The sequence below is a fragment of the Perognathus longimembris genome, chromosome 19, assembly GCF_023159225.1.
Source record: "Perognathus longimembris pacificus isolate PPM17 chromosome 19, ASM2315922v1, whole genome shotgun sequence".
NCBI classification, from domain to species: Eukaryota; Metazoa; Chordata; class Mammalia; order Rodentia; family Heteromyidae; genus Perognathus; species Perognathus longimembris.
The window spans coordinates 38,196,042-38,212,697 of record NC_063179.1 but is presented as its reverse complement, the minus strand read 5'-3'; the positions used below and the strand labels follow the sequence as shown (position 1 = coordinate 38,212,697).

At 34.6% G+C, this 16,656-nt stretch overlaps 1 protein-coding gene across 3 annotated transcripts in view; it reads right to left on the bottom strand.

Annotated features, from left to right (window-relative positions):
• Ipo11 (importin 11) overlaps window positions 1-16,656 on the bottom strand; it is a 118,654-nt gene that overhangs the window by 76,018 nt on the left and 25,980 nt on the right. For all 3 annotated transcript variants that reach the window (XM_048368433.1, XM_048368435.1, XM_048368436.1), the window contains 9 exons: window positions 15,657-15,715; window positions 11,863-11,911; window positions 10,640-10,710; window positions 6,823-7,015; window positions 5,868-6,020; window positions 3,997-4,040; window positions 2,087-2,177; window positions 1,095-1,142; window positions 140-245 (listed from right to left, as the gene is read on the bottom strand). In XM_048368433.1, coding sequence (XP_048224390.1) covers window positions 140-245; window positions 1,095-1,142; window positions 2,087-2,177; window positions 3,997-4,040; window positions 5,868-6,020; window positions 6,823-7,015; window positions 10,640-10,710; window positions 11,863-11,911; window positions 15,657-15,715 — 814 coding nt within the window. The remainder of the gene's footprint in view (window positions 1-139; window positions 246-1,094; window positions 1,143-2,086; window positions 2,178-3,996; window positions 4,041-5,867; window positions 6,021-6,822; window positions 7,016-10,639; window positions 10,711-11,862; window positions 11,912-15,656; window positions 15,716-16,656) is intronic.

Genomic DNA, 16,656 nt, shown 5'->3' with positions numbered 1-16,656 from the left:
GCTCAAGTGACAGAGCTCTAGCCTTGAGGTAAAGTGCTCAGGAACAGTGCCTAGGCCCAGAGTTCAAGCCCCACAACTGACCAAAAACAAAAAAGTAAAGCAAAATAAAGGTAAAATAAACACAATAAATTATACTTGCCTGTTGTGATTGACTTGTAATTCTGGAAGAAGTTGAGTTTTAAACCACTGATCAAAATCAATACTGTCAAAAAGTTCATAAGCAGCTAATCCAACAGCATTATACACTAAAAAGAAAATTTTAGAAAGGAAAATACTTCAGACTATTTGATATTTTGTGCAAAACTAATACTACTGCCAAACACGGTGGCCTACACCTGTAATACATCACTTAAAAGATCAAGGCAGGAGGATAAGTTCAAGAAAATATATATGTTAACCAGGGAAATGACTGAAACTGACATTATAAAAACATGGCTTAAATTGTATTCCATGCTTTCCCCAAAAACTTCTTAGTACTTTCAAGCAAAAAAACTAAATTCATTCAAGTATTTAGGTCAAATTATAAAACAGTATCTAAACAGTTGTGATCATCAATGTGTATCCATCCCAAGCATCACCTGGATGGTTGAGGCAGAAAAATAAAGAGCTACAGTAAATTTAAGACCAGCCTTAGCTATACCATGAGACTATGTCTCAAAAAACAAACAAAAATGACCTGCTTCTAAATAGAGACCGTGTTTTATGATATGGTCTCTGATATCTTTACCTAGTATGCTAGTTCATACCACTTTACTTCTATCTTCCACTTAAACTAAAATAGTGACAGTTCAAATTCTATATAGTTGTCCCCTTATCTTAGAGATGTCCGACACATATAGTTCAGTCTTTTTAGAACACTACTCAAGCATCTACTGCTTGTACAGCTAACTCATTTATCCTTGTGGTCAGGAGTCTTTTCCTCCTGGATGTACCAAACCACCTCATGTTTGCTATCTACTTTAGCATTATACATCCCAGTGTTATAATTAACTGTTTCACTGGTTATCTCTCTTATCACAGTTCATGGTTTAGCTATTGTTATATACCTATTCTCCCAATACTAATACCTATTTTAAATCACTTGTTTTACATACCAGCATCTTTGATTAACAATGCTTCCATATCTTCTACATTGGTGGGTCCTAAAAAAAGTTTACATATATATATGTGATTTATGTATGTGTATATATATACATATATAGAACACATATATGCATATATACACATCAGTAAAATAAAACCAATTTTCAATTTTAGTTTTTAACCAGCATGTTAAAATATAAAAATAACACATTAATGGGATATCACATGATATTCTGATTCATGGCACATTGTGTGATGTTTTAGCCAGGTTAAGTACATTGATCTCCTTAATCTATATCATCATTTAAAATAGCTTCTTCTGGCTCTTTCACATACACAGTGCATTACTGCAATATCATGATGGACTTGCTTTTACCAAATGGTAACTTAATGCAAAATGATCTATCTTTTGTTATCCCTTCTCTCTTACCCAGCCTCTAGTAACTGACATTCTACTTGCAACTTCTATCTTTTTTTGGGGGGGGGGGGGGCCAGTCCTGGTGCTTGGACTCTGGGCCTGAGCACTGTCCCTGGCTTCTTTTTGCTCAAGGCTAGCACTCTGCCACTTGAGCCACAGTGCCACTTCTGGCCATTTTCTGTATATGTGGTGCTGGGGAATCGAACCCAGGGCCTCATGTATATGAGGCAGGCACTCTTGCCACTAGGCCATATCCCCAGCCCTTACTTGCAACTTCTAAAAGATTCTTTGGAATCATCCATACTCACTACTTCCCACAAAACGCCCTAGAGAGGCTATTTCCCTATGCAATAGGGCTACCATTTTGCTTTTGCTGCTATCGTGCTAACAAGTGCAAAAACTATAGCATTCTTAATTATAATCCAAGACTTATGTCAAACACCAAACTTTCAGGAAAGAAGGCATTCAGTCTTTCTCAAAGTCATACTCAACATATGACCTATGAAATAGCAGTTTATACATAGTACTCAGGCTATCCTGACCACTAAGTAAGTAGATATAAGATCATCACAAAATATACCTTACCTTGAAGGGATTTTACCATTTCTAGAAGTACAGGAGTAAGAGTCTGGTTATATTCATGGAATATATCTATAAATAGTACTTCAGTGCAAGGCTGGATGGGGAAAAAAAGAACAAATTAAAAAAAACAAAAAACGACATGTTGTATTGACTACTAAAATAAAGAAAAGAGCATTCATTCTTAGAATCCTAAATCCTGCTTCAAAGTAAAAGTGCTAGGGTAGAGGGTGTTGCTCAGTACCAGAGTACTTGCCTAACAAAAATGAGGCCTGGGATTCAATCCTTAGCAATGAAAAAAAACATTATTTTTCTGTAATGAATACAATGGAAAATAAGGTCAAGTTATAATAATTTAATCTATAATAAACAATCCATATTTCAACCACTTGGCATTTACAATCAAAAATAATTTTTAATTATAGCTCAAAATTCATTCCATAAACCAGGTGTAGTGGCTCATGCCTATAAGAGAGGCAGAGATAAGGGGATTACAGTTTGAGACTAGCTCCACCTCCAAAACAAAATTAATAATAAACTATCTCAAAGAACAGGTTATGCATGTTGGTGATAGTGGCCTGTAACACCAGGAAGACATAGGTAGAAAAATCACAGGGCGAACACTAGCCCCAGGGAGAAGGTTATGGAACTACCGTGGGGAGAGGGAGCTGCCTAAAGCAACAAGAGCTGTAGGTGTAGCTCAAGTTGTAGAGCAATTGCCCAGCAAAAAAATAAATCAAAGTGTTCTCTGCATCCTCAAGGTAGAGACCTCATGCAGACTAGTATGCTACCAAGCAGCAATTCATTTATAGTTCAGAACTATATTCTAGATTACTGTTACCAATAATGTAACAACCAATGACACAACTCATAAAATTACCTCATCATAAAAATCAGCATATCTTTTAACAAACACAAACAGTAACAGATGCAGTTAGCTATTGTTTAAAAAAAGATTGGCTTTGATTCTTAAAAGTACTAAATCAGAAAATGGTTCATAATATAAAGGCATTATAATTTAGTGTCTACATTATTATGCTTTACGTTTAAAAAGGACTTGTATAGATTCATATACTGAAAGATATACAGGTAAGATGACATACCATCGTATACATCTGTAACAAACTTGGGAGTGGGGAGATTAGTCATACACTGATAACTGACAAACTAGTTACCAGAAAAGGTTGATTAGACAATTAACATGTTTTTTAGTATATTTGAGGCTATCCATGAAGAAAGTTGTTTAAGTTAAAATAATGAATTTTTTCAATTTTTATAGCACCAGTGTATTCTGACTTACAACATTTAAAATATATTTTCAGAAAGCCACTAATTTGTTTTAACAACAATACAATTTCAAAGCAATAAATGAGTTTTCTTTCATTCATTCATTCATTCATGTATTGATTGATTGATTGCCAGTCCTGGGGCTTAAACTCAGGGCCTGAGCACTGTCCCTGGCTTCTTTTTGCTCAAGGCCAGCACTCTACCAACTTGAGCCACAATGCCACTTCTGGCCTTTTCTATACATGTGATGCTGAGGAATTGAACCTAGGGCTTCATGTATCAAGGCCAGCACTCTACCACTAGGCCACATTCCCAGCCTCAATAAGTGTGTTTTCAAAGCATCCTGTAATATAAATATGAGAAAGACTTGGAGGTGGGAGGAAGGGTCATTCTAGCCAAAAGTGACAACTTAAACTTCCACAAATACTTTCCATTTGTGCAACAACAATTATTTCCCAAACTACAAATACATGACTACATGATGAAAGTTTGTTTGCAAACCCCATGTTAATAAGTCTAAATTATAATCTCAGTTAATGTTTGTGATCTTTAATAATATAGTGTTCTCCATTATGAGTTTTAGATAGGCGCCTTTTTCCCTGTTGATTTTTCTTTCAATTGGTACTTACCCTCAAACTGTATTTCCAAGAATCTCCTCCTGTTTCTTCCACTGCTGCAATTAAAAACATGACAGATGATGTACTCCAGAAATGCAATAATGCTGTTTCCAGAATCCAGTTTTTGGCAAGGAAAGGTTAGAATGGAATCATCATAATGTTTCTTTTTTCTGCCAGTCCTGGGGCTTGAACTCAGGGCCTGAGCACTGTCCTTGGCTTCTTTTTTTTTTTTTGCTCAAGGCTAGCACTCTGTCACTTGAACCACAGCGCCACTTCTGGCTTTTCCCATATATGTGGTGCTGAGGAATCGCACCCAGGGCTTCAGGTATGCGAGGCAAGTACTCTACCACTAGGCCATATTCCCAGCTCTCATCATAATGTTTCTGTGACAGTTTTAAATACTGAATGGAAATCCCTGAGTACAAGGGCCTTGCAAAAACTTCTTCACCATAAGCCACACCACAGAACCTTACAATCACTTATCAGGTGTATTAAATCCATAAGCATTCTCACTTTGACTAGAACCTCTTTATTTTATTCTTCCATGTGCAAAACATCTGTGTTCCTGAGTATCTGATATCACTTAATAGTGTATCATTTACCACTCTGAGATTTATTTCAACATAGCAATCATGCTTTTCAAATTAAATTACTCTTCATAAATTCTATATATTTTTAATGTAAATATTTTACACTTTAAAAAAATCCAGGGGGAAGGGCTGGGGAGATAGCCTAGTGGCAAGAGTGCCTGCCTCGGATACACGAGGCCCTAGGTTCGATTCCCCAGCACCACATATACAGAAAAACGGCCAGAAGCGGCTCTGTGGCTCAAGTGGCGGAGTGCTAGCCTTGAGCGGGAAGAAGCCAGGGACAGTGCTCAGGCCCTGAGTCCAAGGCCCAGGACTGGCCAAAAAAAAAAAAAAAAAAAAATCCAGGGACTTGAACAATGTTTCATGTTAAAATATTATATATAAAGAAAACCAATTGAAATATATGATTCTAGCTAGGAAGAAAACATAGAACAACAAGAGACATTGTGTGTACAATACTGTATCTTCTAAATAAACTAAAAAAAGATTTAGTCTTTCAAAAAGTTTTAAGGCATTGTTAAAGTATTAGGAAACATGTTCCTATACATCATCCAACCAAAGGGCTAAGCAGATGCTAGTTTCTGCTATATTAACAGAATGTGAAACATGCTTTTTGTCATCTGTATTTTTTTTCTACATTAGTGAAGCTAGGTAGAAGCCTTTGTTACACTGCAGCCAGTGATTCACATAACATTTGATTTGACACATGACTCTTCTAAGCATGTGTTCTGACACATTTTATGTAAATCATCTATCTACTGCTAACATTCAAAGAGATTTAAAAAAAACAACAAACTCCTGTCATGAAAGGGGATAAAACAAGCATTTTAAGCATACAAAAAAACCTCTAGCGTAGTGGCAAAGCACATAGTTAGCATTCACTCGCCTTGGGTTGTTCAAGCTTTAACACCTACTTCATCCTACCCACCCAGAAAAAGCAACAAAAGGAAAAATTTCCAGAAAGAAAAAGAAAAAGCATGGACTGAATCATAAAATATAAACTTAACAGTGGAGGCTTAATAATAAAGAGGAGCAGTAGTTTTGTATTTTTGTTTTAAATTACACTTGTAAAGGCATCTAAAAATTAAAAAGATTTCTTTCTAGATTTTATATTTGAAAAACTCATTCATTTTCTGCTTCTCAATTTGATCAAATGGGAAGAGAGAAAAAGTTAATTGTAAAGATCGGAGATACCCTGATCAAAACTGCTACATTCAAGTATACACTATCATTTAAACACAGATATTTATGGAGAGAGACAAGTCATGCTAAAACTGAAAACTGAATTCTTACTAAAGCCTTCTGGATCTTCTTCCCACATTGTCAGTTCTTCTTCAGTTAAGAGAAAATACTGAGAGACTAATCTTCTACATATCTCTGTCAGAGTGGGGTATGTGAAGAAGGCCATCTTAATCTTATGAGCTTCAAGGGTTTCAGGGCTGCTATCTAGAAAAATAAAATTTCTCAATTAATGGTATAGCTAAACATTCTAAGCTGACATATGTAACTTAAAAATATATTCTTGGAGAAAGAGTATTTTTATCATAAACATTTCATGACACTTTCCTTTTGGATATACACACAAAGGAATCCAGCTATCTTACCTCTACAGTATGTGGAGGCCTGTGATACCCTAGAACAACATGTTCTTATGGTACCCTCTCTCTCCCAATCATTCCTCATTCGTCTTGGTGCCCATGCACAGAATGAATTCTAAATAACTCAACAAACAACTTCTAAAAAGTCAGAGAAAACTTCTGATTGTCCAGTTTTAATGAAGTGAATAATCTTTTTTTTTTTTTTTTTGGTCAGTCATGGGGCTTGAACTCAGACACTGGGCACTGTCCCTGAGCTTCTTTGCTCAAGACTAGTGCTCTACCACTTTGAGCCACAGTTCCATTTCTAGTTGTCTGGTGGCTAATTGGAGGTGGGGCTCAGAGACTTTGCTGTCCAGGCTGGCATCAGACCACAATCCTCAGATCTCAGCCTCCTGAGTAGCTAGGACTACAGGTGTGAGCCACCAGCATGTGGTGTGGGAGTGAAAAATCTTCAGTTTCTTAAGCTTCAACCAAGCATTTACTAAGCACTATGAAGTTTTCAAAGTTGGTGTTGATATATTCAAGAATTTCTTATTTCTATGGCATGTCAGACACATCAACACTTAATTTTTCAAGCTAAAATAAGTGATTTTGAAGAAAACCTTGTAACAAAATAATTATTAAAAGGGGTAGAAAAGTACGAGTATTACCTTCAAAATTTTTGGATGGTTTATAAGCATAATTTTTGACAATCATCTTAATAAGATTCATGCATTGGACGATAAATCGTTCAAATGTAACACCTTCACCAACTTCAGTAAAAACATATGTTACAGAAAATTCCAGTGATCTCTGAATTAGAGGAGTAAAGGAAAAGGGATGCTGATCCAAGAAGTCCAAAAGCTATAAAGAAAAAAATTAAAATGCACTGTTTCAGAATTCATAATGGAAGATAATCATTCAAATTTTAATTTTACCATTTAATATTTATCAAGTTTTAAATCTTGGTGGAGAATCTCTGTATATGCAATTTTGAGTGCATAACAACCCTTTCTCTTTGGAGAATACCATATAATGTAAAATTTCCCACATTGCATCACGTAAGAATTTTCTATTATTTCTAATAAAGGTATCAAAACAAACCAATTTAATTTTATAACAATAAATAATGTGCTATGAAAGGAATCAGCTCCATAATGGCTGGCTCTTAGGGACTGTACTGGGGTATGAATCAGAGTCTAGCAATTGCTTCACAGCTATTTTACCATTTGAGCCACACCTCTCTCTAGTCTTTAATTAAAAGAAAAAAAGACTTAAAAATAACCAAGGAAATAATTAAAAGATAATCCTGTCTTTCTGGTATGAATTATATTCCAATGTATCAAACAGCTCCTGAAGGAGATGTCTCCTTTACAGAATTTCAGCTAATAAATAAAAAAGAAATAATAAGCTGGGCATCAATGGCTCATGTCTGAAATCTTAGCTACTCAGGAGGCTGAGAGCTGAGGATCACAGTTAGAAGCCAGCGTGAACAAGAAAGTCCAAGAGACTCCTATCTCCAGTTAACCAACAAAAGGCCGCAAATGGAGCTGTGGCTCAAGTGGTAGTTAGCCGTGAGGACAGGCCCAGGCCTTCAGTTCAAGCCCCAGTACCAGCACACACAGGAATAATAAAATGTTATCATTTCGTAAGCTCAAAAAAACATTCATACAATCACCATCAGAATCAACAGGAGAAAGATTTCTGAAGAGCTCTCATAGTTCACTCATTAATTTTAACCACACAAATAGACAGCCAGATATTGTATGTCTCCTTGTAATATATGATATTAAATCCACAGAAATACACAGCAGAAACTATAAACTATTCTTATCATCCCTAGCTTCTCACACATGAAAAAATATAAACTTCTAGCTCTAACTATAAACTTATAAGAAAAACGAGGAGAGAACGAATATGGCAACAAAAGGGCATACTTCTCTCAAAAAGAGACATAAACAGCCAAATTTATTATGTAGAAAATACTCCAAGAAATTACATTTTTTACCTCAATAAGTAAACACCAAGGGGGTAGGGGGAGTGAGAAGTTAACTGACACTTCCTAATCCTGACTCAAATAAACTAATTATAAAAAACATTTGGGACAAAAAAATCTAAAAATCAACTAAATATTTAATAGACACTAAGAAATAATGTCTATTTTTCAATGTGTTAATTTAAAAACTATCTTTAAAAAAGACCTATTTAGAAAAAAAATTAAAAAAGACCTATTTAGATATATACACAAATATTTACAGAAAACATAACATCTAGGATTTGTTTTTAAATAATCAGAAATAGGAAAGGAAGGTGGCATGCAGATAAAAGAGGACTGTCCATGAAGATGTGGTGGTAATCCTAAAGCTGAGTGATTGTGTCCTGGAGGTTCTAAGTTAATCGATTCTATTTGGATCTAGGTTTAAAGCACTCCAATTTTAAAGGATAGCTATTTTCCCCCTTGTTTTCGTTTTTGTCTGTTGTAGGGCTGGGACTCAGGGTCTGAGCACTGTCCTTGTGCTCCTTTTGCTCAAGGCTAGCACTCTACCACTTTGAGCCAGAGCTCTACTATCTGTTTTTGAGTTGTTAATTGGAAATAAGAGTCTCAGAGGGACTTTTCTGCCTGGGCTGTCTTTGCTAGCAGTCCTCAGATCTCAGCCTCACGAGTAGCTAGATTACAGATGTAAGCAATGGGGGCCTGACTTTCCCACTTGTTTTTGAGACATAATTACCCTATATAGCCCAGGCTGGCCTTGAATTTAGTCTTCTTGCCTTCATCTCTTCAGTGCTTGGATTACACGTATTTACCAGAAACTATGGCTAAAAGTGTGAGGATCACAGCTCAAGGCTAACATATACAACAAGCTGACTCCCAGCTCAACAAATTTAAAAATAAAAGCTTGGTGAGGTGGCAAGAGTCTATCTATTTACAAGTATATGGGAATCATAAATAGGAGGATCACAGTCCTGCCAGCCCAGAACATAGATGAGAGACCTTATTAGAAAAGTAATAAAAACAAAAAAAGGACTGGCCACATGGTTCAAGTTTTAGGGTGCCTGTCTAGAGCACAAGGAATTGTGTTCACCCCCAAGACCCACCAAAATAAAATTCTCCAGCTAATGAATATCAACTGCCAGTTTAAATTATTGCTGCCAACTTGTTCTTAAAAAAGAGTTAATAAGGACCAAAGAGGGTATGGTACACGTGGTAAAATACTTGAATTACTACTTCAAGTGCTTTACAGAGTTAAAAGAATCTCAGAGCTAAAAGAGAAAACTAGAAAATCCAGTAGGTAAATAATTAGTGTGTTATTTTTTGGGTTTTTTTCCTAAGACAAATCATCTACATAATTATTTTAAACTGTTTACTTACATATCTGACATACTGAGCAAGGACTGCTGCTGGCAGATATTCAGATATATACTACACACTGCCCAGGCCCACTGAATAACTTCAGGATAACGATGACTAACTTCATCATCCTGTTTGACGTTGCTTTGTCTTAAGGCTCTAGGTTAACTTTGGAATGGATCTTGGAATATTACATTAGTTTTTGCTGCAGAAACGATTTGGAACTTAAGAAATGAAACAAGTAAGACTAAACGTACTGTGATGCTAATCTTCATAGTCCAGTTGATTGCTTTGAGATATACCTATGATTATTATACCTCTGGGTGTATCTGTGAAGGAAAAGCTAGAAAGCCAGCTGCACAAACATGCCTTCTCTCCCCTTTTTCCATCTCTTTCTCTCACGCTCTCTCCTCCCCCCTTCCTCCCTTCTTTCCTAGCCACTACCATTTGAGCTGCTCTGTTCCACCATTCTTCCTCACCACGACGGACTGAAATCTCCAAAACTATTGGCAAAATAAACATACGTCCCTTAGCAATCTATCCACAACAATAATAGAAGTGCACACCCAAACATGAAAATAAGTTTGTTTTGGCTCTGTTTCTCCCGTTCTATTTATTAACAGACTTTTCCTAATTTTCCAAAACAAATATTTCATAAAAATATATTAACTTTATGAAAATTTCCTAATACAGTGGACTGTATACAATTTCACTAAACATATCATATTGCTGATGAAAATCTGATATTTATTCTCAATATGCTGACTTCCTGATGATATCCTGCCTGTTAGATTTGATCTATTTCTAACTGAATTGTTATCTTCATTATTTCTCCATTCTCCCATGGGTCTAAGAGAACAAGGAGCTTTAGAGTTACCAATTTTTCTAATAGTTATTAAATTCATTCTTTACACCAAGATGACAGTACAATACATAGTACATGAATTACGTTATTATATAAACTTTCTAAAGCTTTAAAGATTCAAAAGTGGGTATTTCTTTAGCTTTCCTAAAGCATCAGATAGGTAAGTTTGCTTATACTAAAGTAAAATGCATACTTACAAAAATATTTTCCTTTCTAAATTTCAGCATATGGACTATATTTGAGAAAATATATCAAAGATATAAAAACAACTTACCACTTTAGTAAACAGAATGATGGTTTTTTCCAATCTATCTCTACAGACACTGTCTGTACCTATACTTCTACCTGGTAAAAATACATTTCAAATATTAGTACAAATTTTTAATATACTATAAATTCACAAACAGAACATTAGCACTTTACAAAAATGACTGTCAAGTTACATTCTTCCACATTTTAGAGTTTAAGTTCATTAGTTAAAAGCAACGTAAGATTTGCACTTAATAAGACGGCATCACTAATTTACTATTACCATGTATGATGTTACATATAACATGTGATATGTATTACTATGTAGAAAATTAACCTATTTATCACTATGTAAAAAACAAATTTAAAAAAATAAACTATTTTAGGAATAAAACGTTTTCAAAAACGAATTCAAAGCTGAAGTATTTTCCAAGCAACTCTAAGCACCAGAATAACATCCTTAGTATCATTTTTCTTTCTAATGACAAATTTCTTCTGATAATTCTTTTGTATACTGATTAATGCCCCATCAGTCTACCAACTTGTTTCGTCTCTCATCATATTCTCCATGATTTGTTTTGTTATTCATTTCACTCAACTTCAACTCCAATTCTTCCTTTTGATATCCCTATGATCATCGCTAAAGAAAATTATCTTTCTTTTCCTTTTCAAATTAACTACATACATGGCTTGAGCTGTTCTGAATACATACTACACAGGAGAGTACCTGACAACAGCCTCAATGTTTTCACCTAACTGAAAATAACTGATATAAAACAATCAGCAGGTCACAAAAGATTAAAATACTTCCTCAAAGTAAAGAGTTCCCAAGAACACACACCTACATTATATATGGACATGACCAATAACACACATGTGTATGTACACACACACACACACACACACACACACACACAGTATTTGGAAAAGAGGACAAAAGGATCAAAAAGCAAGCTAGTAAAGGGACTGACAGAAAGAAGCTCACACCTGTAACCCTATCTATTCAGGTGGCTGAGATCTATGGACTGAGACATGAAGACAATTCAGGCTCATCCCCACCCCACCACATATGATATATGTATATATACACCAATACATGCTAGCGAATACTACAGCACCAGAATTCAAGCCCCATGACCAACCAACCAAAAAAAAATCATTTATTTTTACTAAACTGTCATCAATCAGACATTATTTAACAATGAATGACAATTCTATAGTAAGACCTATTTCAATGGAAGTACTTACTGCATTCCAGAAACTGTTTTAGACGTTCAAAGATTCCATGCAAAAAACCCTGGAAAAGAACACAGTTTGAAATATCTTAATTTTTTGTTACAAAACATTTACATTACACACTCCCCAACAATACATCTAGCCAATCACGTGGTACAGGTTTAGAATCCCAGCACAGAGAAACTGAGGCAAGAGGAGGAATTCAAAACCAGGCCTATACTACACACATACATGCTAGACTAGCAATCTTAGACCATTTTATTTTGAGACATGGTCTCATGAAATTTCATAGTTGGCCTAAAACTTGTGATACTCCTGCCCCTGAATCAAAAATCTTAGATTACAGGTATGCATCATCATACCAGCAGCAATTTGTCATACACATATTTTCCACAACGGTAGCATTTTATCTCCTCATTGCAATTACATAAATAACCTTTAAATATATGAAATTATTCACTAAATCATTTAGTCATTGAACAGTCCATTCTTCTTACTCCGCTTAACCTTTGATCACAGATCTTATCCTCTAATATGTTGTCTATTTTATCTGGCTTGCACTGGAATGTAAGTGTGCTGAACAACATACTTTGCTCTATTCTTTCAGTCATTTGCTACAGTAGCAAGATGTGAACTCAGGGTCTTGTGCATATAAGGCCAGTATTCTACCACTAAATCACCCCTCCCACCCCTTTTACTTCTAGTTATTTTCAAATACAGCCTGGAAATTTTGCCCAAGTTGGCTTGCACGGAGATACTCCTTACACCTCCCAGGTATCTGAGATTACAGGAGTACACCATCATTCAGTGTTTTGTTGACATAGGTGTTTTAGACTTTTAAAATTTCTGTCTTAAATAATTGTTGTGAACAACTGATAAATGAAGAGCAACAACATAATTTCTAAAATAAAACAACACAGAAGAAAATAAGGTGACAAAAGTCCTATATGGGGCTGGGGATATAGCCTAGTGGCAAGAGTGCCTGCCTCGGATACACGAGGCCCTAGGTTCGATTCCCCAGCACCACATATACAGAAAACGGCCAGAAGCGGCGCTGTGACTCAAGTGGCAGAGTGCTAGCCTTGAGCGGGAAGAAGCCAGGGACAGTGCTCAGGCCCTGAGTCCAAGGCCCAGGACTGGCCAAAAAAAAAAAAAAAAAAAAAAAAAAGTCCTATATGTATCTTAAATTTCTAGAAGGGTCCAGTGGTCTTGATGATAATAAGGATTTTTATTCGTTATAATTAGTGTATTATTTAGCACTCTCCAAAAAAATGTAGAAAATTTTAGTACATTAATGGAGAGAATCAGGAAAGTACAGAAATACAAACAGCTAATTAATCTATAGTCCAAATAAACTAAGTAATTTAAGTAATGTGATACCAGGATAGAACAAAAAGTCCAATTAAAAAAGACAAACATTAAATTGTAATTCAGAGTATTTTAATTGCCAAGTTCATTATAAAAGTCATTATCTCAGTCTCCATAATGTCAAATGAGAAAGGTACTATTATTTCATCCCCATATTACCAAAAAAGAGGGTAAGTAACCCAAGACTATACTATCAACTTAAGATTTAAATACCATCAACTTAAGATTCTAATTCAAATGAGCCTGTCTACAGAGCAGATAATCTAACCACTATTGTGATTGCTTTTTTATAACCTTTTCTGCTCCAGTATTTTAAAATCTTTGTATTTCTAGTGAAGTTCTAAGTTTGATGAGTTTATCCTCACTTCAACAGGTCAATGTACCTTAAGTGTACAATAAGCATAACAGAAGACAGACTCAAGAAAAAAATCAAAAGCTCATGTGATACTGATAGTATTCACTGAAAACCACTATTCCACCTTAATGGAATAACATTCAAATCAATTTAACTGATACAATCATTGTTTTAATATTGTTTTTAATATTTAATATTGTTTAATATTTGTTATTTTATGACATTCAACCACATTACATATAATTACTCACATATTGCTCCATCTCACATATGCATTCATTCAACAAGAACCACTAAGTATTTATTATATAGAAAACATAGTTCTACTCTTGGGTGAACAATGAATAAAACAAAGACCTGCCTTCCGAAATTACATTCTAGTGAGAGAACTGAAGGGGAGTTACCAATTCGTTTCTAATACATACACACACACACACATACACACACACACACACACACACAATCAGTGTTTAAAAGTGAGGTTGATATATCATTTTGAAATACATACCAGCAATGTGGTCACATGAAGCAATACCATAATACTGTCATTTCTAGAAAGATAACTTAAGTATATAACATGCATAGTACCTGATTCAGGTACCCAAATGTTTGCTGAAGAACCTTTCATCAACAACTAAGAACTAAAGTCTATCAACGTATATTTATGAAAGAAACTAATAAAAATCTTGAATTATTTTCTCTTTAAAAAACATTATTCCATTGACAATTATATAGATATACCATACAATTAGGAAAAATCACAATGTATAACAATGTAACAAAAATGAGAAAACTATCCATAAAATTCAAGTTAATACCAAGCACTGGTGGCTCATGCCTTATAACCCTAGCTCTTCAGGAGGCTAAGATGTGAGGATCACAATTCAAAGTCAACTTTGATAGAAAAAAGTCTGTGGGACTTTTACCAATTAACCAGCAAACTGCTGGACTGGAGGCAATACTCAAGTGGTAGAGCTACAGCTGTGATTAAAAAGCTAAGCAAGAGAACAAGGCTCCAAGTTCAATCCCTGGTACTGGTGTGCACATGCACACATACAATACAAGTATGTTTAAAAAATTTCAAGTGAGTAAGGAAGCAGATTGTAAGGTCCCATTTTCATAGAACTGAGGAAGAGCTAAAGCACATCTAGAACAGTACGCAGGTGTGCTAAAGGATGCGTTCCTATTTTAACAAGACCACTTGAGAGTAAGATTATGTTTTATTTTTTCTTCCTTAAAGTTTTTAAAAATAAGCTCACAAACTTTTATGAAACAGATTATGATATATACTAGTGGGCTATAAGTTCTTTTAACAATAGACTATTATGTACATTGGACTCTTACAAATACCTAAAGTATACTAAGCATTTAAGAGACTTAAGGAATCAAATCTCCCTTCCGAGGCCAAAAGGTCCTTAGATGCACCTTCTTCCTCAACTCCTGTGCAGCCCCAATGAAATCCACAAAAATCAACAGTAAAACTCACTGTGGAAATTAATAATACATATGAGTAAATACAAATCTTATTTTCATTTAGGATGGAAAATACAGGTATGCTTTTCTTCACAGGAAGAAAACAGTTATGTGAAAACAATGAATGTACCTCAGTGTTTATCAGCCTAGCTCTTTGCTGGTACTGAGGGAGGGTCAAAATGAGGGTTTCATATGGGGACAGGGCAAGAGCCCTATCACTGAGCTACCTTAGATTCCTATTTTTCAAATCACTCACAAAGAATATGTATTAGTTATGATCAGAGGGGAAATTTTCATTTTTAAATACATAAAACAAAGAAAAACATCAATGACACAAATACAATTACAATATTCCTATTAAGTTAAAATGGCATTTAAATTCACAGTAGATCAATTTACGCTTAATTCAAATTAACATTGCAAGGTACCATGTAATCTCAAAAACTATCCTCGGCCTATGTTTCTCCCTATACAATAGTCACTTTGATTAGTAAAAACTGACCAGAAAATGAAAAGTTAACAATAACATAAACAGAATGGAAGAAAAAAACTCATGAAAATATTAAACACTGCCCCAAAGTACAAAGAACAAATTACTTCTACTACTTACCATCACCTCCATATTCTTATGAGGTTCCACAAATCCATTAACAGTTAACTTACGTAGCACTGAAAAGTAAAGGTAAGCTTTACTTAAATCTTATTTCTTCATATTTTGTCCTACTAAAATCACAATTGTAATAAAATCTCTGAATCACAAAATCTAACAAGCTTACTCCTTTCATTTCATTAAGAAAGGTAATCTTGGCCACTGGTTGAATGGTAAAGACAACAAAATCAGTTCTTCTGACTTGCAAAAATTATGCTGTCCTCATATATCACAACTATACTGCAAATTTGAGTTTAGCTTATACAGTTGCCAACACTTAGCTGAAGTCATTGAAATTGGGTTGTCTCTATTAATTTTAGAAATGTCTATAAAACTCCAGTTTTAGCTTACATGGAAATATAGTATCTTCTAAAAGGGATATAAAAAGTAAATGTTTTTCAAATATAGAATAGACTATAGTGCTCAATCACAGACATATTTTATGAAAAACCTGTGTGCATAAACAGACAAGTAGATCAACATTTAAAGTCAGAAATAGGTTTAAATCTTTTCTATATCATCTATACCTGAATTATTTGAACAAATTTTCTAGATCTTACTTTTCTCATCTATAAAATATGGTTACTATTTACTAAAGGACTGAATAGATAATAACTGTAAATTCTTAAAACAATTTCATAATAAGGATACTGACTACATGAGACAAAAATTTAAATAAGTCTTGTTGCTATTTATATTACTGAAGAATTATCCTAAAAATTACTAATGACAGGGTATTAAAACAAGGTTAGAGTATAACTGTTCATAAAATTTTCATTCAGTAAGAAACCATCTAGTGTCTACAAGTCAGAAGTAACTATATGATTATAGGAAAAAATAGGGGTCAAATTGAGTTCTTTATTCCAGATCTACAGTTTATTACAGCAGAACCTTGGTTTATACTACCTGATCTTACCTTCATTTTCTCTTCCACTATTAGCTTGCACCTTTCCATTTCCCA